The 27,181-nt window shown below is 42.2% G+C and overlaps 1 protein-coding gene across 2 annotated transcripts; it reads right to left on the reverse strand.

Annotated features, from left to right (window-relative positions):
* Positions 1-5,229: 5,229 nt before the first annotated feature.
* On the reverse strand, positions 5,230-27,181 carry cdc6 (cell division cycle 6 homolog (S. cerevisiae)). 2 transcript variants are annotated; one of them, XM_059955631.1, is made up of 12 exons: positions 27,044-27,181; positions 26,342-26,508; positions 24,837-25,115; positions 23,658-23,857; positions 22,699-22,871; positions 21,402-21,508; positions 20,246-20,385; positions 19,002-19,102; positions 17,466-17,518; positions 14,074-14,279; positions 11,719-11,859; positions 5,230-6,188 (listed from the first exon to the last, which is right to left on the reverse strand). In XM_059955631.1, exons 2-12 carry the CDS (start codon positions 26,481-26,483, stop codon positions 6,087-6,089), a joined length of 1,644 nt encoding a protein of 547 aa, XP_059811614.1. In that variant the 5' UTR covers positions 26,484-26,508; positions 27,044-27,181; the 3' UTR covers positions 5,230-6,086. The 2 variants fall into 2 exon arrangements, with proteins under 2 accessions (XP_059811614.1, XP_059811615.1); XM_059955632.1 differs by lacking the exon at positions 11,719-11,859.

Consider the following 27,181-nt stretch of genomic DNA (forward strand, 5'->3'; position numbering starts at 1 on the left):
GGAGTACAATCTGGCAAGTGACAGGTGAGGGGGTAGGTGGGTGAGTGAGATGAAATAAGAAGCTGGGAGGTGTTAGGTGGAAGAGGTAAAGGGTTGAAGAAGGAATCAGTAGGAAAGGACCGTGGACAATGGGGGAAAGGGAAGGAAGAGGGGCACCAGAAGGTGGTGATAGGCAGGTGAGAAGAGAAGGGTTAAGAGGGGAGCTAGAACAGGGAATGAAAAAGAAGAAAAGGGGGGGATCCATTTTCCCCGCTATGGGAGATTTCCGTGATCATTTTGTAAGGAGTGTACATTCCACCTCAGGCGAATGTCAATCAGGCTTTAGATGATCTGACCAATACGATCAACATGCACGAAACAGTGAATCCTAACACCTTCACCATCGTATTGGGGGATTTTAACCAGGCCAGTCTGAAAAAAAGTCGCTAAGCAATTACCATCAACAGATCACTTGCAATACCAGAGGAAACAACACACTTGACCATTGTTATACCACCATCAAGGATGCCTACCGTGCTATTCCATGCCCTCACTTCGGGAAGCCTGACCACCTGGCTGTACTTCTACTCCGAGTATAGGAAGACTGCAGCACAAGCAGTGAGGACCATGGTATGGACAAAGGAAGCACAGGAGCACCTACAGGACTGCTTTGAATCGGTGGACTGGACTGTATTCAGGGATTCATCTTCGACTCTGGATGAACATGCTGCTGTTGCTACCAACTTCATTAAAAACTGCGTGCCCGCTTTGAAAGGGAGAATATGCCCACAGCTGTGAAGATCCCTGCTGCACCCTGTGACCTCCGTCTCAGAGGCCGATGTTAGGCTGTCTTTAAAGAGGGTGAACCCTAGCAAGACAGAAGATCCCGATGGAGTACCTGGTAAGGCTCTGAAAACTTGTGCCAACCGACTGGCGGGAGTATTCAAGGACATTTTCAACCTCTCACTGCTATGGGCGGAAGTTTCCACTTGCTTCAAATAGGCAGCAATTATACCAGAGCCTAAGGAGAATAACGTGAGCTGCCTTAATGAGTATTTCATCCAGTAGCACTCACATCTACAGTGCTGAAATGCTTTGAGAGGTTGGTCATGACTAGACTGAACTCCTGCCTTAACAAGGACCTGGACCCATTGCAATTTGTCTATCACTACAATAGGTCAACAGCAGATGCAATCTCAATGGCTCTCCACGTGGCTTAAGACCACCTGGACAACACAAACACCTATGCTGTTCAGGATGCTGTTCATCGACTGTAGCTCAGCATTTAATACCATCATTCCCACAATCCTGATTGAGAAGTTGCAGAACCTGGGCCTCTGTACCTCCCTTTGTAATTGGATCCTCGATTTTCTAACCGGAAGACCACAATCTGTGCAGATTGGTGATAACATATCCTCCTTGCTGATGATCAACACTGATGCACCTCAGGGGTGTGTGCTTAGTCCACTGCTCTACTCTCTGTATACACGACTGTGTGGTTAGGCATAGCTCAAATACCATCTATAAATTTGCTGATGATACAACCGTTGTTGGTAGAATCTCAGGTGGTGACGAGAGGGCGTACAGGAGTGAGATATGCCAACTAGTGGAGTGGTGCTGTAGCAACAACCTGGCACTCAACGTCAGTAAGACAAAAGAGCTGATTGCCAACTTCAGGAAGAGCTAGACGAAGGAACACGTACCAATCCTCATTGAGGGTTCAGAAGTGGAGAGAGTGAGCAGTTTCAAGTTCTTGGGTGTCAAGATCTCTGAGGATCTAACCAGGTTCCAACATATCAATTCAGCTATAAAGAAGTCAAGACAGCAACTATACTTCATTAGAAGTTTGAAGAGATTTGGTAGGTCAACAAAAACTTCTATAGGTGAACCATGGAGAGCATTCTGACAGGCTGCATCACTGTCTGGTATGGAGGGGCTACTGCACAGGACCGAAAGAAACTGCAGAGGGCTATAAATTTAGTCGGCTCCATCTTGGGTACTAGCCTACAAAGTTCCCAGGACATCTTCAGGGAGCAGTGTCTCAGAAAGGCAGCGGCCATTATTAAGGACCTCCAGCATCCAGGACATGCTTTGTTCTTATTGCTATCATCAGGTAGGAGGTACAGAAGCCTGAAGGCACACACTCAGCAATTCAGGAACAGCTTCTTCCCCTCTGCCATCTAATTCCTAAATGGACATTGAACCCTTGAACACTACCTCACTTTTAAAAAAAATACGTTTTTGCACAATTTTTGATCTATTCAATATACATGTACTGCAATTTACTTATTTTTCTTCTATATTATGTATTGTATTGAACTGCTGCTGCTAAGTTAACAAATTCACGACACATGCCGATAATAATCCTGCTTCTGAATTACCAAGGTTAGAGAAATCAATTTTCAAAAATAAATGACCAAATGTTTTAGGACATACAGGTAGTCCCCAAGTTATGAACATCCGACTTACAGACACCTCATACTTATGAACCGAGGAAGAACGCCGTCCGCCATTTTAAGCCGTTGACGTTGACACTGTGTTGAGTGTTAACTTTGTACTTGGCTTAAATTTTTCTTAGTAAGATTCACCCTTACCTCGTTCCAGTTGGCTGGTGGCACAGTGAGATCAGCGCCAGGCTGGAGAACGAAGGTTCCCAAGTTCAATCCAGTGACAGACCACTCCCGTACCAGGTTGATGTCGATCCAGTGATTCCCGTACCATGCATGCTGGGTTGATGTCGAGCTCGCAACTCGACCTCGTAAAAAAAACGCTGCCACCTCTAGTTTAAATTCCCATGCAGAATATTGTGGAGGATCAAATACCCAAACCCAGCACAGCCCCCACTTGTCCCATTTAGCCTGTTTCAGTGCGATGTGCTTTCGGACCCGGGGAATTCAGTGTGGTGGTCCTTAGGACCCAGCGGACCTCGGGAGCCGGCACAGCTCGGGATCTGCTGCTCTGTGTTTCTGTTCCACTGATGGGAAGCAATCGCGATTGAAAATAAAGTGGAAATAATAAAGCGTTTGGAAAGAGGTGAAACACCATCGGTCGTTGGAAAAGCAGGCTAGTCGGTCAACGATTGGAACAATTTTAAAGGCTAACAGATAAAGAGAGAATAATGGAGCATGTGAAAGGCCTGCCCTGATGATTGCTACAATTATTACTAAGCAACACAGTGGTTTAATTATCGAAATACATATGTTTAAGTGTTTTATATGCACAGAAAGGTAAAATATATACTATATACTGAGACAAATGTTTGACTAACTGACGCTAAATAATACCGGATGTACTTGTTCCTATTTATGTACAAATCTGACTTAAAGATGGACTCAGGAACGGAACTCGTTTGTAACCCAGGGACTGCCTGTATAGCTGAACAATAGGTCTTGGTCAGGACACCAACTAAAAAAGTTTTCTCATCCATTGTCAAATCAAAATTCACCATTCTGAATACAACCCCAACACATCCCTTCAGAACCTCACAAATCAATGCAACTTCCTATTATTCCTTAGACCTTTCTCCTTCAATCTTTGCCAAAGACAAGTACAAAGTCTACTTCCTGCTGTAGCTTTAATCAATTAGTCATTTTCCAGTCAAAATTTACACATCCAGTATATACAGGGGGCAAGTAGGGGTAACTAGAATGAGAAATCTCATCTGAATTATGTACAAGGGTTAGATTGCCAGTTTCTGTGAAGTCAATGCATTTTACTGAACTGAAATATCCATTCAGTCCAATGGTCAATGGCAATCAAGATGCTTCATTCAAGCTAGTCCCATTTGCCATCACTTGGTTTACCTTCTAAACCTTTCTAATCCATGTATCCATACAACTGTCTTTTTGACAGTTTCCTTTTTATTCAGTTGAACAGAACCTTAAAACAAAGATTTTAAAAATCTTTTAAAATATGAGTTGAAAATGTGTGTAGACATTTCCATGAAAGTGGGGGAAACCAGACAAGTGATCTTTCGCTCTTCTCCACCAAATGAATTGGTACCAATGCTTCCTGGCTCTTTGCTGCCACTTTGTGGTTACTAAAGCACACAACAAGGTTTATTAACATCAAAAAATTTCCAATTCAACTTTGAATTGATAACTGGACCATAACCACCACTTTAAAGGGTCATTAACCAGTAACAATTTTGCTATTAATGTTCAACCCTTTTCTGAACTTTCCTTTTGCTTCTTTCTCAAATTTCACTCCTTAATACTGGGAAATTGATCGCTGACTCCATTAAAACATATGCTAAGAGGGCTTAACAACTTAACTCCCTCAAGCATAGAATATGGGGAGATTTGACAGTGGTATATAAAATTATGACTTGCATAGACAGTAAATGCAAGCAAGCTCATTCGACTGGGGTTGGATGAGACAAGAACTGGTTAGGGTTGAAAGGTGAAATGTCTAAGCAGAACATTAGTAGAAGCTTCATTTACAACATGGTCAGAGTGTGGAACAAGCTGCTAGTTCAAGTGGATATGGGTTTGATTTCAATATTTGAGACATTTGGATGGGAGGGGTATGGAGGGCTATGGTCCAGGTTCTTGCAGGACAATGGAACTAGGAAGGGAAAGTTCAGCAGACTAAATAGGACAAAGGGCCTGTTTCCGCACTGTAGTTTTCTGATTCTAGTAGGCATTGTGCATTTGAGTCACACATGATGTTCATCGAAGGAGTTGTTAGAGTGGATTCCCTCAGTGCCTCTGCTTGATTGTTGTAATGTGGGGAGGATGATGCGTGGGCATCCATCACTTGATCCTTGACAGACCAGCCCCAGTAGTGTGGAACAAAAGGTTATAGACCTTCCCCTGCCATTGTGTCACCATCCACCACTGAGGTCTTTGTTGGATCATTACTACTCACTTGACCTTACTGCCATGGATGACCCTACCAGGAGCAAAGCACTAAGTGGCTCAGAAGGCTTTCCACAGGTTAAGGTCCTTGGAGTAGTCTATCAAAGATACCAATCATTCGGGATGGATTTTAGCAAAATTGTGGAACTACCTGAGTAACCTGTGGAGTACTTGGTGAGTACATTAAAGACCAAAAGTAAAATATATCTGGACGCTAACTGAAAGAAGGGGTACGAGATTGGAGGATTTATAGAACATCTGTAATAGGGCAAAGATCAGGAGATTGGGACATTTGATAAACAATTGATCTGCATGAGGGAGGGAGAAATAAATAAAAGGAACATCAGAACAGGGAAATAGAAAAAATGAGAGCCACACTATAGCATGACATAAAAGGTTCTTTATTTTCCAAGTTTCTGCAATACAAGGGAACAAGTTAAACTGATTGACAAAAATAAATATTCCCATGTTAAACATTCTTTCAGTTGTTCACCAGATGCATGGAACAATCTATAGATGTCAAAATTCAAGTTGCAGGCTTTATCTTCACACTGATAGTCTTGATGGAAATTGAAACAAAGTTTAATGCTATGCAGCCAAAATATTTATCAATCTCTTGCCCTGTGCCTCAAAACAAAAGCTTAAACAAGAGGATCTCTCCCTTTGGATTTTAAAAATAGGACTAGATAAGCCTTAGTTCAGTTAAGAATCCACTAGCTTGCAACATAAACAAGCTATTGCTTTGTAGAGATTACTCAAAAGCAAAGTCATTTTTATAAATATATTTAAAAACACCAACCTCCCAAAGGGATGTCATTAAGAATTACACAAGAAACCCATCTCGTACAATCTTTCACAAAATAAGGATAGCAACATGAGGCCACTTAGCTAATGTACACCTCCATCAGCAGTATTCTAAAACTGTGCTGCTGTAAGTACCAATTTTAAAAGCCCCAGCTTTTGTTGGTAAATATTCCAGCTGGTCTCTTCCACACTGCTGATTTCTGGCAGCTCATTAAGCTGGCCAATGCTTTTATCAACTGTGCTGTATACACCTGATGGGCACTGGAATTCATCACTCCCCAAGTACTTGAAATAGTGTACAAAACAAGGTTCAGCACTGAAACCCAGCAGCAGCTCAGAAAATGACAAATTATCGAATAGATGCAACAATACTTTTCTGAAAGCATGTTTGTGACACTGTTGCTTTACTGACAGAACCAAGGTGATGGGAATTATTAAAAACAATCAGTTTAAAAAATATTCCAGTCCTCTTTGTAAAATGCTCCCTGTCAGGGCTTTGTCATTCAGAGCATGTTCAACATCCTCCTCTTCAATCTTCAGGCCAACCTAAGGAGAGAGTTGGGCAATTAGAACAGGTATCCACCTGTTAAAATACAGCATCTCCATCAGAACAATCATGGTTACCACCTATTGCTTCTCCTCTTCCCACAAATGAAAGATCATGTTACACCCTTTGGGGAAAAGAAAAACAGTTCTCTTGACCCAGCCATTTGGAAACAATGGTTTGATTGCTTTAGGACACAAGATGCTGGAAATCTGAGCAAAACACAAGTGCTGAGGGACTTAGCAAGTGAGTGAGGCAGCATCTATTGGCGGGGGGGGGGGTTAGAGAGTAGAGGAATAACAGTTGATGTTTCCGACCAAGGTCCCAATGAAGCTCAGACACTGCCTGACCTGGAGTTCTCCTGTGTTGAATGCTTTAGAAACCAGGCAAGGCACAGCTGTTTTATGTGTCACCCACGGTATCACCCTTTGTGCTTTGATACACACAATGAGTTTCCCCATGATCCAGCGCTTTCAACACCAGTAGTAGTTCCACGCGTTTGGTGAGCATTCAGACATTAAAACAGTCTTGCAGTCAAATCAAGAGTGTTACTCATCCCCAATCTCTCAAAGCTCAGAGCATGGACAAGGTCGACAACACAATGGGAAAAGGGAACCAACATCTGTGGCACGAGTCCAAGGTTACACTTCTCGTCCTGAGGAAACTAGTCAGTGTTCACCCAGCTGGCTCTGTAAGAATACAAACAAACCGGTGGTGCAAAGGATCTCTGCGAGTCCACTGGAGGTTGGTTGGCATGTGAGTGGATGGGAGGAAAGGGGCTTGTTTTTGCTGTTGTTCTGCTGAACATTGTGGGCAAGCAATGTTGGCACAGGAAAATACAGCAACATACAGGAAAAAACAGCTGTAACTCAGTTGGTCAGAGCATAAATCAGGAAATAGTTGGGGCTTGTAATAAGGGAACAACTATAATTATGGGGGATTTTAACTTTCATATTGACTGGACTAATCAAGTCAGACACAGCAGCCTTGAAGAAGTTTATTGAGTGTATTCGGGATGGGTTCCTTGAACAATACGTTACTGAGCCGACAAGGGGGCAAGCAGTCTTAGATCTGGTCCTGTGTAATGAGACAGGACTAATAAAAAATGTCCTAGTAAAGGATCCCCTTGGAATGAGTGACCATAACATGGTCAAATTCCATATTCAATTAGAGGATGAGAGGGTTGGATCTCAAACAAGCATACTGAGCTTAAATAAAGGAGACTATGATGGTATGAGAGCGGAATTGCTTAAGATGGATTGGGAAAATAGATTAAAGGGTAGATCGGTACTTGATTAGTGGTGTATATTTAAGGAGTTATTTTACAACTATCAAGAAAAATATATTCCACTGAAGAAAAAAGGGTGTAAAAGAAAAAATAGTTATCCGTGGCCAAGTAAAGAAATAAAGCAAAGTATAAGACTAAAAAGGAAGTTATATAAGGTAGCTAGATCTAGTGGGAAGATTGAAGATCGAGAAGCTTTTAAAGATCAGCAGCAAATAAAAAGATTGATTAAGAAGGGGAAGATAGATTATGAAAGTAAATTGGCGAAAAACAAAAGCAGATAGTAAGAGTTTTTATAGTTACATAAAAAGAAAAAGGGTGGCTAAAGTAAATGTTGGTCCCCTAGAAGATGAGACAGAGAAATTAATGGTAGGGGACATGGAGATGGCGGAAACGCTGAATATTTTGTATCAGTTTTTACAGTAGAGGACACTCAAAATATCCCAACACTGGATAAACAGGGGGCTCTAGTGGGAGAGAAGCCAACTACGATTCAAATCACCAAGGAAATGGTACTTGATAAATTAATGGGACTGAAGGTGGATAAATCCCCTGGACCAGATGGCTTGCATCCTAGGGTCTTAAGGGAAGTGGCGGTCGGGATTGTGGATGCATTAGTGATAATTTTCAAAACTCGCTGGACTCGGCAATGGTCCCGGCAGATTGGAAAAATACTAATGTAACTCCTTTATTTAAAAAGGGCAATAGACAGAAGGCTGGGAATTATAGGCCAGTTAGCCTAACATCTGTGGTTGGCAAAATGTTGGAATCGATAATTAAGGAAACAGTAACAGGGCATTTGGATAAACATAGCTTAATAGGACAAAGTCAGCATGACTTTACAAAAGGGAAGTCATGTTTGATAAATTTGTTGGAGTTTTTTGAGGACATAACATATAGGGTAGATAAAGGGGAACCAGTGGATGTGGTGTATTTGGACTTCAAAAAGGCATTTGACAAGGTGCCACACCAAAGATTATTACTTAAAGTAAAAAATCATGGGATTGGGGATAATATTCTGGCATGGGTGGAGGATTGGCTTTCTAACAGAAAACAGAGTTGGGATAAATGGTTTATTCTCAGACTGGCAGTTGGTGACTAGTGGTGTTCCGCAGGGGTCGGTGTTGGGACCCCAACTCTTTACAATCTATATTAATGATTTGGAGAAAGGGACTAAGTGCAACGTATCGAAATTTGCTGATGACACAAAGATGGGAGGGAGTGTAATGAGTGCGGAGGACATTGAAACCCTGCAGGGGAACATAGATAGGCTGAGTGATTGGGCAGACATTTGGCAGATGAAATATAATACTGACAAGTGTGAGGTCTTGCACTTTGGCAGGAAAAATAATAGAGCAAGTTATTATCTAAACGGAGAGAAACTGGAAAGTGCTTCTGTGCAAAGGGATCTGGGGGTCCTGGTGCAGGAAACACAAAAAGTTAGTATGCAAATGCAGCAGGTGGTCAAGAAGGCCAATGGAATGCTGGCTTTTATTGCTAGGGGGATGGAGTATAAGAACAGGGAGGTCTTACTGCAGTTGCACCGGGTATTGATGAGACCACACCTGGAGTACTGCATGCAGTTCTGGTGTCCACATTTAAGAAAGGACATACTGGCTCTCGAGGCAGTGCAGAGAAGTTTCACTAGGTTAATTCTGGGGATGGGTGGGTTGATGTATGATGAGAGGTTGAGTAGATTGGGACTCTACTCATTGGAGTTCCAAAGAATGAGAGGCGATCTTATTGAAACATATAAGATTGTGAAGGGGCTTGATCAGGTGGATGCGGGGAGAATGTTCCCAATGATGGGTGAAACTAGGACTAGGGGGCATAATCTTAAAATAAGGGGATGCCGTTCCAGGACTGAGATGAGGAGAAATTTCTTCACTCAGAGGGTGGTGGGGCTGTGGAATTTACTGCCCCAGAAAGCTGTGGAAGCTACTACACTCAATAAATTCAAAACGGAGATAGACATTTTCCTGGATAAAAATGGCATTGGGGATACGGTGAGCGAGCAGGTAAGTGGACATGAGGCCAGGTTTAGATCAGCCATGTGATCTCCTGGACCAGTTTTCGATAGCCTGGATGGGTCGGAGAGGAATTTTCCAGATTTTTTCTCCTCAATTGGCAAATCGTTCCCCCCCCCCCCCCGGGTGATCACATGGGTTTGGGCGGGATGAATAATAAAATAAAATGGGCGGCATGGTGCCCTGTTGGTTGGCACTGTTGCCTTGTGGGATTCGGTGATAACTAGAGTTAAGATTGGATCAGCCATGATCTTGTTGAATGGCGGAGCAGGCTTGAGGGGCCGATTGGCCTACTCCTGCTCCTATCTCTTATGTTCTTAGCAGGATGCCCCCATGTTGGCTGTTAGCACAAACAATGCATTTCACTGTATGTCTTGATGCACATGATAAATGAATGAGTATGCATCTCCACTTGGACAATGATTATAGGGCATTTTCTGTGGTAGATCCAGCCTCTGCAGCCCAGCCAGGAGATGAACAAGGTTGCAGTGCTACCTCTCAGTGTGATACAAATGAAAAGTTTTTGGGTGCAATCAGACCAAGTGGTTAGCTAGTTCATACAGATCAGGAGTTCCACTTAGGAAGGACTGCATGCTGGAGGCACAAGTCTCCGCCATGGACACAGGAAAGCGCGCACATCTTTGCAGTTGGAATAAACAGTAGTTCCAAAGCCCCATCTAGTGGTGACACTTGGCCATAAATACAATTCACAAAGAGGAGATTCTGTATGGATCTTGAGCAACAGGCACAAAATGCTGGAGTAACCCAGCAAATCAGTCAGCGCCTAAGGGGAATAAACAGTTGACGCATTGGGCTCAGATCTGTCATCAGGACCGGAAAGGAAAGGGGCAGAACCCAGAATAAGGTAGGGGTAGGAGAAAGGAATACAAGCCTGCAGATGATGGATGAGACCAGGTGATGGGGAAAAGTGGGTGGGGGGGGGGGAGAAGAGGAGCAAAGTAAGAAGCTGCAGGGGGAGGAATAGATAGAAGTAAAAAGCGGAAAGAGAAGGGATTTAATAGGAGTGGACTATGGAAAAGGAAAGAGGAACAGAACCAAAGGGAAGTGTTGGGCAGGTGAGAAGGGGAACCAGACTGGGCATGGGGGGGGGGGGGGGGGTGAGAAATGGGGTGGGGAAAAAAAAACAGTTACTGGAAATTTGAGAAAATCAAAGTTCATGCCTGCAGGTTGGAGGCCACCCATACAAAATGTGTTGCTCCTCTTACTCAAGTGTGCCCTCATTGTGGCAGCAGTGGAGGCCATGGGCTGACATGTTGGAATAGGAATGGCAAGTTGAACTAAAATGGGTGACCACTGGGAAATCTCACCTTTTGTGGTGGACAGAGCGAAGATGCTTAACAAAGCAGTTCCCCATCTATACCAGAGAAATACCATTCACTGGCAATGCTAAATGACATTTTATGTGATCCTAAATTAAATATTGGGTCAGTGATCATAGGCTTGGTCTAAGGAACATTTTAAGGAGGTACGAGTTTACAAATGCCATAACCTGGAGCACAAACAACTTGTTGGAAGAACTCAGCAGGTTGAAATACTGCACTGATCCAGAGAGAAATTTTAAAATCTTGGAGGAAAATGTCAAGTGAGTTGGGGAGGGAATTGCAGAACTACCACGCAATAGAATGTCATACATTACTTAGGAACAGGAAAAACCTTGGAAAACCCTTTGGCATATTCTGCAGTAAATTAGACCGCAATGCGTTGGGGAAGTTAAAGGCCTAATGTCAGCAAACTGTATGTGCATGGGTGATCGGGAGAGAAGAATGGGGCTTGTTCTGTTGTTTTACCACGTTCTGTTTTGCTGTGATCTGAGCATTGTGGGCATGCAGTTGGTGCTGGAATGTGTGGCAACACTTGCAGACTGCCCCCAGCACATCCTCAGATGTGTTTGTTAATGCAAACGATGTGTTTTACTAAGTGTGATAAATAAATCTGGAAAAATCCGAATACTCTCACCTTTGACCCACATCTTAAGTTTGTTAACCAAACTGGTTAAAATGAAATAAGGATCAATGTTAGCTTGTGGGAAATATAAATTTCTATTTACACAAGTTTAACAACATGTTTAATTTAAAACTCTTCCCTCAGCCCCAGTTTCCAATCAGCGAAGAGTTTCTCTACTGACCCTGTTGGCCCTCTCCGAACTTGAAAAATTGAATCAGGATATTTCTAAATACAATCTAAACTCAGCCATCTTACTTTTGAGAGCCGAGCTTCCTTTGATTGCTTGAGCCACACGATTCCCCTCGACTCCAAAAGGCTGCAGAGTGACAAGCATTCCGACTGGTCAACCCCAGTCACCTGGTGGCTTCTGCAAACTTTGCTGTAGGTGTCATGGAGCTGAAACATAGAACACCAATGAGCCCATGGAAACCCTTGTGGCCCTTTTGCCATTCAATGAAAATATAACTAAATTGCTCCTGGCCTATAATGGGCAGCAAATGGGAAAAGTTCAAAGCAAAATAACTTCTGCCAGGTCCAAAAATTAGCAGCCCACAAAAAATAAAAATTCCTTCATTAAAGTCAATGGGGGGGGGGGGGGGGGGGGAGAGAGGGGGAAGAGATGCGGGAGAAAAGAAAGACAGAAGACACACCAGCACCCAGCAATGACACTGATCAAATCCCTGAGAATTTTGTACATTTCCATTTTATTTCTGAAAATTGGGAGTACAGGGCTAATCATTATTCAGCCCAGGAATTGAACTCTCTGCAATATTACCTTTTTTTAAAAAAAATTAGAGCAAAGCTTTGCTTGTTACTCCAGATATGGTCTCACTGTTCCCTAAATTTGCAGCGAGACTTTTGTGGCCAATCCCTCTTGCAAGCCATTGGCACAGCATGGTAGTTTTGTCCTGAAGTCATTCCTCCTACCACCAATTTCTCCAGGTAACCCAAACGGATACCACTCCTGTCCTCTTTGATGCAGATTTCCACCGTGCATCTCATTTGGTTTAGAGGGAATCTGAGTCCCAGGTCACCTTTAACCCACATAAGCTGTTACTTGAGCATCCTTGTGGGTTTGTGGATGGTATTAATTTCTTCAGGATCCACATCAATTATTTTTAACTGTTCAGTGAATTTTCCAGTAAATGCAGTACGGTTGCCTCTGGATTGTTCTAGAAATTACTTAGATTTTCTGTAGCAGGTGTCAAATACTGAATCTGGCTATTTATAGACCAATTCTCATCACTAGAATTTTGTGGAGGATGACCACAACTTGGTCTTGGCTCTCCCTTGTTCTCGTTAACACTTAAAACTGTTGCTCACTGCCATTTATTAGGCCTCATTCTGACTGGATCACAAAATACCAGTTTCACATAGAAACCACTGAGCAATTCCATGCTTCGGTTCACTAACTGCCTGGTCATGAAGCCATTAGATATGAGGTTAATGCGCCAAACTGGAGCTGCAGGTCTTAAGTAGCACAACCGCACAGGAGAATCTAAAGTAACTCTGCTGTCCAACTATCCTAGTGGTTACATTCCACTGCAGATTATCAGGCAAAGTCTGCACTTAGCCCCCTTCACACTAAGCAGGATTACCATTTCAACACATCAACAGGGGAAAAACAAACTTGACTCAGTCTAATCTCTGATCACATTTTATTATCCATTTCTGTGCACTGTCAACGTAGTTGTACATTGAACCTCTTCCTCACATCTGAATTTCTTTAACCTCTAATCTTTTGCTTTGCTTACATCACACTAGTTGTTAGAGGCTGCCACTTGGGTCCCTGTACCCCGTTGGTGTTAGGTCAATCAAAGCCACGCCCTCACATTTACTTAGCCAGGCTAATTTGACAGTTTTCACCTTACAAAATAGTTAGTGAACTGGAAAGCATCTCTACCCCAGTGGGAAATGTTTTGTGTCACCCCAGGCTTTTCCCTGCCTAGCAACAATGTAAAACTGATGATACACATTATTTGCTCATTGATAAACAAGGGGTTGGAGTAGTGGTGATGAAAAGTACAACTTAACTAGGTTTTCAGTGCACATAAAAGGAATAATAAATATTACTCAAACCCTGTCATTATAAAATTAAACTAAAATAGCAATAGTCATTGATCTTTGTTGTACTGATGCAATAGCTGTGAAATTCTCAAACCTTGGCATTTAGGAGACACCGTCTTCTTTCAGTACAATCACTTTAAAACACTTTACATCACGTTTCTGTGCCGACTTGCATTTACTATTCCCCGCCCACTCACGCACATTTTAATTTAAAGTTAGCAAAACTACATATTACAATTTACCCAATTAAAAGTAAAACTTAACATCCATCTTGTCAGCATTTTTGGTTTTGTTACCATTTTAAAATGCCACTAACTTGCAAACAAAGTTAAATATTGGCCAGGTCAATTAATTCCTGGATCCGAAAACAAATCTAAAACAACTCTACAGCTCTTCAAAGTTCAGGTGGGAATGTCCATTTAAAAGAGATCCCCAAAAGTCCAGATGGATTTATTTTAACATCTCATCCAGGAGAATGAGAAGTTGCATAACAAATAGAATTCTTCTTTGAAGATTAAGCTCTCAACAATTTGATTTGCTTACCTTTCCAAGACCAACTTCTTTCACTTTGGACCGCCTGGTCAGGAGAAGCAGTGAACAGACCAGGAGTTTCTGCTGCAGAGGAAAGCACTCTGACCCAGAGCTGGGTGTCATCCGGTCGCCATACACTTCGGAGATTACTTGGGAAATGTGCGGCAACCCAACCTTTTTTAGGCCTGGATTACGAGGAGTCTTGACCGGAGATTTAGCTTTGGGGGGGAAAAATCCAAATGGTAGTACCATAAAATGCAACCTTCTAATCTTCAAGACTCATTTTTGCCCAAGGGCTTTTATATTCCTTCCCCATTTCATTTGAGGCTGAAATTAACAGTCAAGCCTAAAGTCACTTATGGGTTAGAGCAGACAAGGAATGCCCTGATCACCGGTAGTAGCTTTTAGTTCCAGCAATTTAAATTATTCTACTATTTAAGATCAAGGGATAAGGAAGTTGAGTCCAAGAGAGAAATAATATTGCATAAATTTAACGTGAAGGAAGATATTTAAAGATCTGAGGGGGAAGCCCCTCCATTTAAAAATGAAAGTGGTTGATACCTGAAATGCACTACATGTACTGGAGGTGGAGCCAGATACAATCATTACATTTGAGACATTTAGATACCTAAAAATGGGTAGGCATAGAAGGATATGATCCCAATACAGGTAAATAAGATCAGTGTAAATAGGCAAAAAGTTTGGCATGAATATAACCAGCCAGAATTATAAGACCTGACATAACAATTCTGGTATCTATGCAGTTTTAGAAGCATGAATTATTGTTAATATCTATTTTGCAACTTCCTGTACTACACCTGACATGGGTCTGAAACCACACATTTTCCATTCATGGGCATGGATATGATGCAAAAGATTTTGGTTCATTGCATTTGTGAACAATTCTCCATATAGAATTCCTACCTCACATTCTATTAATATCTAACCCCAAACTGAGATACCACCATAGCCACCATTTGCCAATGCATAGCCACCATATATTATGTGCATTGTTAGGGAAAGATGGGTGATTAGAAACTTGGTCAATTTGTTGTGGACTGTACCAGTAATAGCAGCATTCCCACTTCTTGGCAGCAATCCCCATCAAGACCAGGATTGGCCCCATTACATTCCTGGACTGGAAGGTTTGGATTTGTTCTGAGGAACAAAGCATTCTAAAACTGGGCAGGAAACCAATAGTTTCCCTGGATTGGACTTCAGCATGGTAACATGAAACAAGATAAAAACCAGTGTTGTATGGCCCCCTCTTGGCAGAATACTTTTTTAGGACAGCTTTACAATGCCCTTACAGATTTACTAGATTGTGTCCACATACAAGCACGTTAAATAACCCAAGAGCCATGAAGTACAAACAGGCCATTCGGCCCAGTCTGTGCCAAACCATTTAAACTGCCTACTCCCATCAACCTGCACTAGGACCATAGCCCTCCATACCCCTACTATCCGTGTACTTATCCAACCTTCTCTTAAACTTTGAAATTGAGTTCACATGCACCACTTGCACTGGCAGCAGGTTCCACACTCACAATTCACTGAGTGGTTTCCCATGTTCCCCTTAATCTTTTCATCTGTCACCCTTAACCCATGACCTCTAGTTGTAGTTCCACCCAACCTCAATGGAAAAAAGTCTGCTTGCATTTACGCTATCTGTACTTAAATATCAAATCTCACCTTAATCTTCCACATTCCAAGGAATGAAGTCTAACCTATTCAATCTTTCCCTATATCACAGGTCCACTGGTCCCAGCAACATCCTTGTAAATTTTCTTTGTACTCCTTCAAACTTACTTCAATCTTTCCTGTGAGTAGGTGACCAAAATTGCACACAATACTCCAAATTAGGCCTCACCAATGTCTTATGCCCATGTGCCAAAAGCTTTCTTTACAACTCTACCAGGGACACCACTTCCAATGAATTACAGACCTGTATTCCCAGACCCCTTTGCTCTACCACACTCCTCAGTACCCTATTGTTCACTGTGTGAGACCTACCCTGGTTAGCACAACACCTTGTACTTGTATGGATTAAGTACCATCTTTCAGCCCATTTTTTTCCAGCTGCAAGCCATGATAGCCTTCCTCGCTGTCCTCTACATCTCCATTCGTGGGGTCATCCGCAAATTTACTGATCCAGTACTCTATAAGATTGGTTAGACATGACCTACCATGCACAAGGCCATCCTGACTATCTCTAATCCGTCCCTGTCTATCCAAATACTCATATCCGGACCCTTAGAATACCTTCCATTAACTTTCCCACAACTGATGTCAGGCTCACTGGCCTATAAATTCCTGATTTATTTTAGAACCTTTCTTAAACAGTGAAACATTAGCTATCCTCCATTCCTCCAGTTCCTCATCCGTCACTAAGGATGATTTAAACATTTCTGCACTTGCCTCACACAGGATCCATGGGAACACCTTGTCAGACACGAAAGATTTATCCACCCTACTTTGCCTCAAGGCAGCAAACACCTCCTCTAAACTGTATAGAGTCCATGACGTCACTGCTGCTTTGCCCCATTTCTATAGACTCAGTGTCCATCTCCTGAGGAAATACAGATGCAAACCATTCCATTTAAGATTCTCCCCCATCTCTTTTGGCTCCACACATGGATTAGCATCCCGATCTTCCAGAAGACTAATTTTGTCTTTTGCAATCCCTTTGTTCTTCATCTTGTCTGCTTGGGCAACCTCATGCTTTATTTTAACCCTCCTGATTTCTTTCTTAAGTATTCTCTTGCACTTCTTATACTCCACAAGTAACTCATTTGTTCCTACCTGCCTATACCTGCTATGCACCTTTTTCCTAACCAGGGCCTCAAAATCTCTTGAAACTAATGGCATTATGACCATTAGGCGCAAAGTGTTCTCCTACACAAGCTTCTGTCACCTGCCTGGTCTCATTCCCCCATAGCAGATCAAGTATTGCACACTCCTGTTGTGAGTTCTATATACTGATTAAGGAAACTTTCCTGAACACACTTGACAAACTATCTCATTTGGTCCTTTTACAATATGGGAGTCCCAGTCAATACGTGGGAAGTTAAAATCACCCATTATAACAAACTTGTGTTTCTTGCAGCAGTCTGATCTCTCTACAGATTTGTTCCACTAAATTCCTAGGACTGGTGGGTGGTCTCTAATGCAGACCCATTAACCCTTTTTATTCCAGAGTTCCACCCATAATGCTTCACTGGACGAGTTCTCCAGTCTGTCCCGAGTTTCCTTAACTATTAACCCTTGCCCCTTAATCCCACTGTTGTGTCTAAAACTGACAGCAAGTTTCCCTGGAGCTTGAAGGTACCTTACATAAAGTTTTTATATTCTTTTAATGTTGATACTAGCATGATACACAGCTAATACTTCCAAAAGTAACTTACATTCCATGACTGCCTGATTTCGAACGCCTGATTCCACAATCTCCACTGCTCGCCTGCAGGTTTAGCAACAGAATGCATAAATGCAATTAAAAAATAGTTCATGAGTCTACCCAAAAAGAGCAGTGATTTAAAAATTTTATTTAGATACAGCACAGTAACAGGTCTTTCTAGCCCAACAAGCCTGCACCATCCAATTGCACCCATGTGACTAATTAATCTACTAACCAATATAGCTTTGAAATATGAGGAAACCCACGTGGTCACTCCAAGCCCAAGTCCACTCAATTATTTACATCATATGAACCGAATATAATACTGAAAAGAGGTATATTAAGATCTGCATCCTCACTGGGGTCTTGCTTTGCTCTTCACCCCTTGCAATGGGAGTTTGATGAATTTGAAATGTGAAATAATTTAATTGCCTCAGACCTGGGCAATAATTATTCCACCATTTGTAGTAGTCAGAGTAGAAGGGAGAACTTTATATATAAAAAAATAAATAAGTGCATGACAACTCAGCCAATAAAAGGTAGGGTAAAGAACAGCCATTTAGAGGACCCCAGAGGCTTACAAGAATAATCCCATAAATGAAAGGGTTAACATACGAGCACCTTTTCATGGCTCTGGGTCTCCACTCACTGGAGTTTCAAAGAATCAAGGGAGATCTCATTGAAACCTATGGAATACTGAAAGGCCTGAATAGAGTGGATCTGGAGGGGCTGTTTCCTATAGAGGGGGGGGTCTAGGACCAGAGGCACAGCTTCAGTATTGAAGGACAGCCCTTTGGAGCAGAGATCTGGAGGAATTTCTTTAGCCAGAGAGCAGTAAATCTGAGGAATTCATCGTTACAGATGGCTGAGGAGGCTAAGTCACTGGGTATATTTAAAGCAGAGTTTATACAAGTTCTTGTATATAGATTGACACAATAGTTACAGGGAGAAGGTAGGACAATGAGGTCCAGATGGATAATAAATTGGTCATGATCGAACAGAGCAGTAGCTGAAAGGCTCCTATGTCTATGGTCAACGGTAACCACCCCCAACTTTTTCCTTGAGAAAAAGGTAACCACCAACTGCCCATTAAGGCATTTCAGGGAATTTTTGTTGTTAAGTACAAGGGACAACCTATGGATTGCATTGCTTTTAAAGAATGGTGCCTCAGAGGTTAAAGATTGACATTATTTGTTTTGACAATGCAGTAACTTTTCTGGTTATCAAGTAGTTACAAGATCTATAGAAATTAAATTCCAGACCTGCCAGTGAGGTTGGAATTCTAGCCTCTGGCTCGTTTGTCAGGGCCTCCAGAAAACCTTAATGCCACAACAGTACCCTGCATCAATGCTCAACTCATTCTCCTCTACTTCAACTCCCCACCAATTCAAGATCAGGAAACAAATGGACAAGTTTGTCAGTTTTGTCTGTTTATGAATAGTTTTTTGTAAAATTATATTTTATTTCTTATTTTCCTGTTTAAAAAAGAATCGCTAAGTAATCTATGTTAACATATGTACCGTTAGTTTCAATTTCCATGTCCTACCTGCACATATCCAAGGCTTTTCGAGCATCACCAGATACAGATGAAACCTTCCGTGCGCAGAATTGAATGGCAGCAGCATCCAAGACCCTCTCACCTGGTACCTTAATTTAGTAGAGAAACTCATCAAAATCTCAGAGCCCAGTGCATAGAATCAGAAGGTGGGGGTAGAACAGGGCAGGCTGATTGAGCTTAATTGATTTTGGTCTCTAACATCAGACAGATTTTCATCCCACAGTGTTAATACAAAATTGAGATAAACTGACATGCGATTAGTCCTATACTTGCACCACTCACTCCACGTACCTGCCAGGGTGCAACTTGTTAATTCCTCAAGTTTGAGCATGGCTAGAACTAATTTCTCATGAATAGAGAAGACAGTATTAAGGACATTTTGGATCTCAATCAGCAGTTTATGGCACGTATCAAAGGTCACAGGATACCAGATATATGTGGTCATCAGTCATGTACATATCAACTCTGCACAAATGGTGCAACTTATCAATCCTGCACTTGTCTGTCTCCACACCTAACAGAAACCTCTGAAGCTGGAGATCCAGAATGATAGGCTGTACTCTCAATCCTAACCATTGTCAACAACACAGCTTAAAAAAACTCCTCTTGCAAGTTATGGAGAGCAAAAGTTAACATGCATAACATCCATGCTTCGATTCCGGACCTTCTGTCTTCATGGGCAGTTAGGACCTTTGTGGCTGAAGAGTAGCAGGCAACATGGAACCCAGCAGTCGATGTAGGGGAGGAGGGCAGGAGATCTCAGTCGGATATTCCCTCTTCCCACCTTCCCATTGGGCAGAAGACAAAACAGGCTGAAAGCATGTACCACCTGGCTCAAGAACAACTATCCCATCTAAATCTTGCATGGACCTCTTGTATATGATAGACTTGTGGCCTCAAACTCCACATCATCATTTTGCAGTTTATCATTTACCATATCTTTCCCCTCAGAAGCTTCTACACTATTCTACATTGTTATTGTTTTAGCTTATTCTAGCTCAATGCACTGAGTTGTATGAACAGCATGCAAGACAGGCTTTCCACTGCATCTGGGTACCACTGCAGTCCACAAATCTTGAGGGGTTGTTTGTTTCAAAACATCACGCCAACATTATACAGCTTCCAAACTGTAGTCTGTTTAGGAGGGGTAATCGAAGACTTGAAGCTGCTTTACACCCAACTCTGCATTGTATGGGATTTACAGATTTGGCCACCACCCTCAAGTTTTGTACCTGATTCAGCCGGTCTTGTACAATGGTCACAATCTGGTCCCTCGTGTACGGAGCAAAATTCAGCAGCTGAGGTTTGCACATGGGGCGTGCTTGCAGTCGAGGCAGGATTCGATCCGTGAGATCCAGAGCATTTGCAATTCCTGAGAAATAAATTTGCACCATCTCAATCTGTAGAACCATTTGCAAGTACTAGAGAAGTTCACATTGATTCTGCCACCTGTGTCACCATTAAATGGCTGATGTTGGCCAAGAGGTTGACTGAACAGTGGCTTTAACAGAAACAGTTTTGAAAGAACACGAAAGCCATTTTTTCTGTAGAGATGATTGGTTTCTGAATGGCAATGGTCCACCTCAGAGAATTTACAAGCTCTGATCACATACTGTAGTTGCACAGAAAATGTTGCTCCCATACTCTGAACCTTAGGTTAAAAAGGCAACTGATATATAAACCATTGAAGAGTAAGGATTTCCTCTTACGTTGTACAGGGCCTAGGTGACACTACACCTTAAACAGTATGCAATTTTCCTCTCATTACCTTGGAAAAGATACACTTGTCATAAGTGTGCAGAAATTCCCAGGATGGCAGATCTATCTGTGCAATTGGATTGACAAGGTTCATACTCTTATATAGAGTTCAGAAGAAGAGGACATCTCACTAGTGTATGAGGTCCTGACAAACTGGGAACAGAGGGTGCCTCCCAACCCAAGTCATTGTCTAGGGGGCACAGTCTCAGGACCAGGGAATGAAATTTCTTTATTTAGAGGGTGTCTGGCTTATGGAATTTTCTACCCTGGAAGTCTGGGGGAATTGTCACTAAATAAATTGTAAGGAAATAATTCTTCCAGACAAAAGTATGGGGAGATAAGAATATGGTACTGACATTGAGAATCAGCCAATTGCATTGAATGGTAGAGTAGGCTCGAGGGGTTAAATGACCTAATCCTGCTGCCATTTCTGCTTAAATGACATTTAGTAGCTGACAAAGTGTTGTATGATTGCTATTTTCTGACATTACTCTTGTGCCTAATATCATTCAATTGATAGCTTGAATTAAATGTTTACAAAACCAGGACACCACCATTCTTTAATATTGCTCGCACTGATTTTTACTGGTCCAGAAAGCATCAACACCGCAGGGCACACTACAAACTTACCGATTAGAACCAGCCTTGAGTTATTTAAATGTGGCCACTCAAATATTGTGTAGAGGACACTTTGACCCTTGCTATCCAGCTGGTCCATCTCATCCAACACCAAAAGGCTGCAAGAAAATTGACCATTAAAAAAAACAGTAAACAGTAGTGGAGTTTGATAGACAAATCAAATATTCCTGGTATATATATCTGTGAAAATCCACTTGGCTTAATCAATTCAATGCTTATGCTCAAAAGAAGTCACATTCTACTATCTTACTAACAGACTTGTGTACCACCCAATTAAGGTTTTGAGGCTACTTTCCTTGTTCTATAAACAAGCTACTCAGGTGGGTGGAAAAAGTGTTTTTCCCCCTTATTGGCCACTATTTTTAATGAACAATAGCTTTGGGTTACTAACAGGTGTTCAGTATACTTCCTACCTGGAACTAGAATTTATTCTTATTCAGCACAGGGGTACTTAATTACATTTTTATTAGTAGTCACCAAAATCCGTTATTTTCCCCAGTAGAAAATTTCCATTCAAGAGACGTTTTTAAAAACATCCTCACAATATACAACTAAATTTAAATTTATACATTCAAGATCACATTAATATTTACATCACAGCTGCATACCACAAATAAATAGGACAGAGCAGTCACACACAAGATGCTGGAGCAGACAGCATTAATGGAAAACATAAAACAGTTATTTTTCAGGCAGAGACCCTTCATTGGAAGAGTAGAAGTGAGTCTTTTCCATTGGTGGTAGTGGCAGTGGCAGGTGATTCTTTCAAATAAGCTTGATGATATTTTACTGTTAAAATTTATACCACTATTCATGCACACTTTCAACTGTGCTCTCAGTATACAGATATTTGAGCTGCTAACAATAAATAACTACATCAACATTTCACTCAAACATTTAATAAAAAAAAGCAGTGACTTGATGTTAATACAGAGCAATTTTACTCAGTTTCTACTAACTCTATTTCATACCCCAGTGAATTCCCTTTGATGTACAAAATTACGCAGCAGAATAATTTAATACTGAGCTACATTAATCCCCATCCATTGCCCTTTCCCAGAGTTAACGCCTAATCTTGAGACTTTGTCAAATCTGCTTTGCCTTTTCAGGCAGAGCACACGAGTTACCAAGTCCAACGTTCCTCAGTCATCAACCTCAGACCAACCTTACTTAGAGAACCTAATCTTCTCTATAATCAAAATCCCACATTACTCACAAGTCTCTAATGAATTGCCCCACACCCGATGGAAAAAGAAAATAATTGCCCGTCTCAGTAGGCACAACTCACACCATCGGGCCCTCGCTGGTTAACTTTTTTGCCAGTCTCTTTGGAAAATCTTTTCCTGCACATTTCAGCTTGCCTTTTCCAAATAGTTTGTCTGCGACAGTACAAAAAATGTCTTGCGAGCTCCTCAGTGACATGCAGTTAATGAAAATTTGTGTAGAGGCACCAAGTTTCTCCTGCAATAAAGTTAAAAATTAGATTGCATAGAAATCACAGTAGATTTTATTGTCACGTCTTCATCATACCTCCTACCATAACCCAAACAGCTCTTGATAGATGAACTGTTAAACACAAGTCAGCAAGCTATTCAGTCTAGGAAGCCATCCAGCACTGGAAAGTGTAAATATACTTCATCAATGACTTTAACTCGAACACCAATTCTTTCTGCAGATGTTAGTTAACAAGGCAAGCACTTCTAGCATTTAAAAAAGATACACAGCACAGGAACAATCCTTTCTAGCCCAATTACACCCACTTGATTAATCCATCCAATAACCAAACAGGTCTCAACCTGATTTTCTAGGAATTTTCAGGGCCTATTCTTGGTGGAATTACCTCATGCAGCATGGAATTAGCATAGACTGCTTTAGCAACCTCACATGCTGTAACTTGGCAAATAATTGATCAAAACCATTTGCACATGCATGAATGTTCCTCTGGAACAATGTGCACAATGCAATATCACCTCGCAATCCTTTGCAGTCTTGGATACTAATTGTATAACAAGTAACCTTGGATTGTGTCAAGTGTCTTAGGATAAGGCATAAAGCCAATCCCATCTCTGCAAGCCGTGGTTACTGTCATAAAATTTAACCACTACCCATCTCGGGCTAAGTGTTGACTAAGACATAAAAATTTAGTTCAATCTGAGAACCACACCCCTGATGTATTTACTCAAGTTTACGCAGCCAAGGCATTAAGGAAACTCAAACCAACCACTTTCAGGTTCCAGACAGTAATACCTGCAGGTCTGCGAGAATTCGGTTCAGACAAGCTGTCTTTCCTGTACCAGGTGCTCCAGAAATATACAGACTGCCTGGCTCCTCCTCACAGACATGGTTCAGCAGAAACTGGGTAATGGCTTTGGTCTCATCTTCACGTGCCAGAATACGCTCAGGAATGGCAGTGTTTAAAACCTGCTTGGTCTGTTGGTAACATAGATCTGAAATAATTGTTTAAAAAGTGATTAGTTGAAGTTCCATTGGTCTTTGCTGAATCACAACATTGCACACTGGACTGGTGTTAAAGATGCCAACTATGATTTGCACTCCATTTCACAAAACCTATACGATTGATTGTAATACAGAGTAGATAGTTTGTTGTCATATACTTGAGGTCCAATTAAATTTTGTTCACAAGAAACAGATTAAATAGTATATACAGTAATACAATAAGCACACAAATGTCAAACAGCCAGATTGTAGTGCAACCTGATTTAATACAAAAGTGCTAGTGCCAGTAATAGAATAACCAAGACAAACTATTTATTTAGAATCAGCTCAGGCCCTTCGAACTGCCAGCAGCCCACCGATTTAACCCCAAGATCACAGAACAATTTACAAGAATACAAGAACATGTGATCACTGATGGGAAGGGGTGCAAGGTGATTGTTTCAGAGGTTTTATAGGGGTGCAGAAGCTGTAGTGTCTGCGCTTTCAAACTCCTGTGTTTCTCCCAAAAGGAAGAGAAACTGGAATGGCCCAAGATGGCAGGCATCCTCTTCAATACCTCCAGCCTGCTGCACACCGCTAAATCAACTGGCTCAAGCAGATATCGTATCAAAATTTACGTGACATTATCTAATTTATTAAACTAACAGGTCTCACATTATACTTTCTGCTAATTCAATGCAAGGCATGAACATTTAAAGCGGAGGTTGATAGGTTCTTGATTATAGAGCAGCAAAGACTACAGGGAGAAGGCAGGAGAGGGACATTAAATCAAATGGCAGGACAGACTGATGGGTCAAATAACCCTTCTCTTCTCCTACATCGCACGATTTGGTCTCAAACCAAGTAAACAAAACTCCAGTACCTCCCTAAAACAATACCAGTGTTATTAAAACCCATCATTCCATGACTTGACAATTGAGGAAAGCTAAGAAAAAGGAAAAACAATGGCAAACAGAATATTGAACACACCTTTCTTTTTAAAAAGCTCCACAGAAGGACTTTTCACCATCCGCCAGGAGTGCACCGTTGAACAAGGGGTCTCATCTCCTTTCTGGGGGAGACACAATGGCCGCTCTGGTGATTTCTCAGCAGATAGTTCAAGCTTTCTTGGAGAGTGTTTTAATGGACTATTACTAAACTCCAACTTCCGACCCCTAGGTGTTGAAGGAGTAACAGGCTGATTTTCCTTCTTCTGCTTTGAGGGAGAGCATTGCAGAGACTGAGGAATGTTACACAGGTTTTCACCACCTAAAGTTAAAGACACTTCATTAAAAGCAATATTCTTTGAACCTTGATGTAAAAAGGAATCTCTGATCAACAATTCCACCAAATACATGACTCAGAATCCCGTCAAAATCATTACTTTCATTTTTTTTTACAGTGGTTTACATCACTAGCTGTCAGAACCTATTGATCGATCACTCATTGCCTTTGTACGGACTAGTTTCTTCAATATTTAAGACTCTCCCCATAAATATCATTATTTAATCGCACAAATGCTGTACTCCCAACATGAATTCAGACTTTCATACAGTTTTAAACTTGTAGAGTGCAGAGGCTTCCTTCTCCATTGCCATATTCGAGCAGGCAGGATGCCACAGCAAATTTGTGTTGTTCTCTCGCCAACCACAAGGTATCGGAGCAGAATTAGGCCACTTGGTCCCATGAGACGGCTGGCCATTCCACCATTGCGGATTTACTATCTCCATCAATCTCATTCCCCTGCCTTCACCCCTTAACGTTTGACCACCTTCTAATCAACAACCTACTAACCTCTGCTTTAAAATAGCCATTGACAGCCATCTGTGGCATTGAAGGCCAGATTCACCACCCTGGCCCAAGAAGTTCCTCGCCAACTATGTTACTCTATCAAGGCCTTTCAATATTCCATAGGTGTCAACCAGATTTCCCCCCCTCCCAACATTCCTCGAAGCTCCAGTTGGTACAGGCCCACAGCCATCAAACAGTGCTTCTACATTAACCCTTCCATTCTCAAACTTCCACCCTACTCTCCCCATTGCCAGCACATCCTATCTATGGAGCCCAAAACCTTTGGCAAAACTTCAAATGTGATCTGACCAATCCTCATAAATCCTCAGCATTACATCTAGCCCTCTCCAAACCAATGCTAACATTGCACCGAATAGACCTTTCTTACCTGGAAATCAGACTAACAAATTATTTAAAAAAAAAGGGTTTCACAGTTCTCGTTATCATGGAAAATATTCTTAAACTTAGCAGACTACTAATAGAGGCCATGGGAAGGTACTTAACACAGCAATGAGTGGTAAGATATTGATAGGCTATTTTTGACTGAAGTTAAAGAACTAAAAGCTACCGAAAACGTTCAGTAAACAAAATAAAGCAACAAATATTAAAACTAAAAATAACTAAGTAGGCAAAGACAAATCGTCCCCGTCCCCCCCATAAAGTTCTACACACAGGACAAATATTAGACCGAAATAAAAGATTACCTAGGCGCTTGCGGGGGCTGAGAGGCAGCTCTCTGGGTGGAGGTAGCTCCTTGTTAATATCCGGAGTCGCTTTGCAACTGCGATGCCATTTCTTTCTCGGGAAATTGATGGTAGTTTGAAAGCGGGCATTGGTGGTGGGCATGCTGGCGATAGCTACTGGGTACAATCTGCGAGACGAACAGTCATCATTGAAAACATGTGCCGAAGACGATTTGGCCCTTCGAAACCTGTACGTAACCCCTTAACACGATCAAGCCTCAAATAATCAAAGAGTAAGCTGCTCCCCAGCGGTTACTGTTTCGTTCAAGGCCTCCACAGCAATAGCCAGCCCGGTCTGCACCCTCCGCCACTCACCGGCTGTTACCCCGCACCGCCATAGCAGCCGGCCCGGTCTGCACCCTCCGCCACTCACCGGCTGTTACCCCGCACTGCCATAGCAGCCGGCCCGGTCTGCACCCTCCGCCACTCACCGGCTGTTACCCCGCACCGCCATAGCAGCCGGCCCGGTCTGCACCCTCCGCCACTCACCGGCTGTTACCCCGCACTGCCATAGCAGCCGGCCCGGTCTGCACCCTCCGCCACTCACCGGCTGTTACCCCGCACTGCCATAGCAGCCGGCCCGGTCTGCACCCTCCGCCACTCACCGGCTGTTACCCCGCACCGCCATAGCAGCCGGCCCGGTCTGCACCCTCCGCCACTCACCGGCTGTTGCTCCGTTCGGGAAGGTACTCGATGCTGCTTCTGCCTAGACTGGATGTTGGAAATGACCCGGTGCCGAGATGATGAACGCCGTCTACCCTCGATAACCGCTGAATTCACCACACGAACAGAAACTCTAGC

The sequence above is a fragment of the Hypanus sabinus genome, chromosome X1, assembly GCF_030144855.1.
Source record: "Hypanus sabinus isolate sHypSab1 chromosome X1, sHypSab1.hap1, whole genome shotgun sequence".
Classification (NCBI taxonomy): Eukaryota; Metazoa; Chordata; class Chondrichthyes; order Myliobatiformes; family Dasyatidae; genus Hypanus; species Hypanus sabinus.

Excerpts from the sequence above, each read along its gene's own strand:
- cdc6 (XM_059955631.1), bottom strand. The coding sequence starts at position 26,483 with ATGCCCACCACCAATGCCCGCTTTCAAACTACCATCAATTTCCCGAGA. Across the intron at positions 25,116-26,341 it reads CAGCCCCCGCAAGCGCCTAG|GTGGTGAAAACCTGTGTAAC; the intron begins GTAATCTTTTAT and ends CTTTAACTTTAG. Across the intron at positions 21,509-22,698 it reads ACCAGCGAGGGCCCGATGGT|CCTTTTGGTGTTGGATGAGA; the intron begins GTGAGTTGTGCC and ends ATTTTCTTGCAG.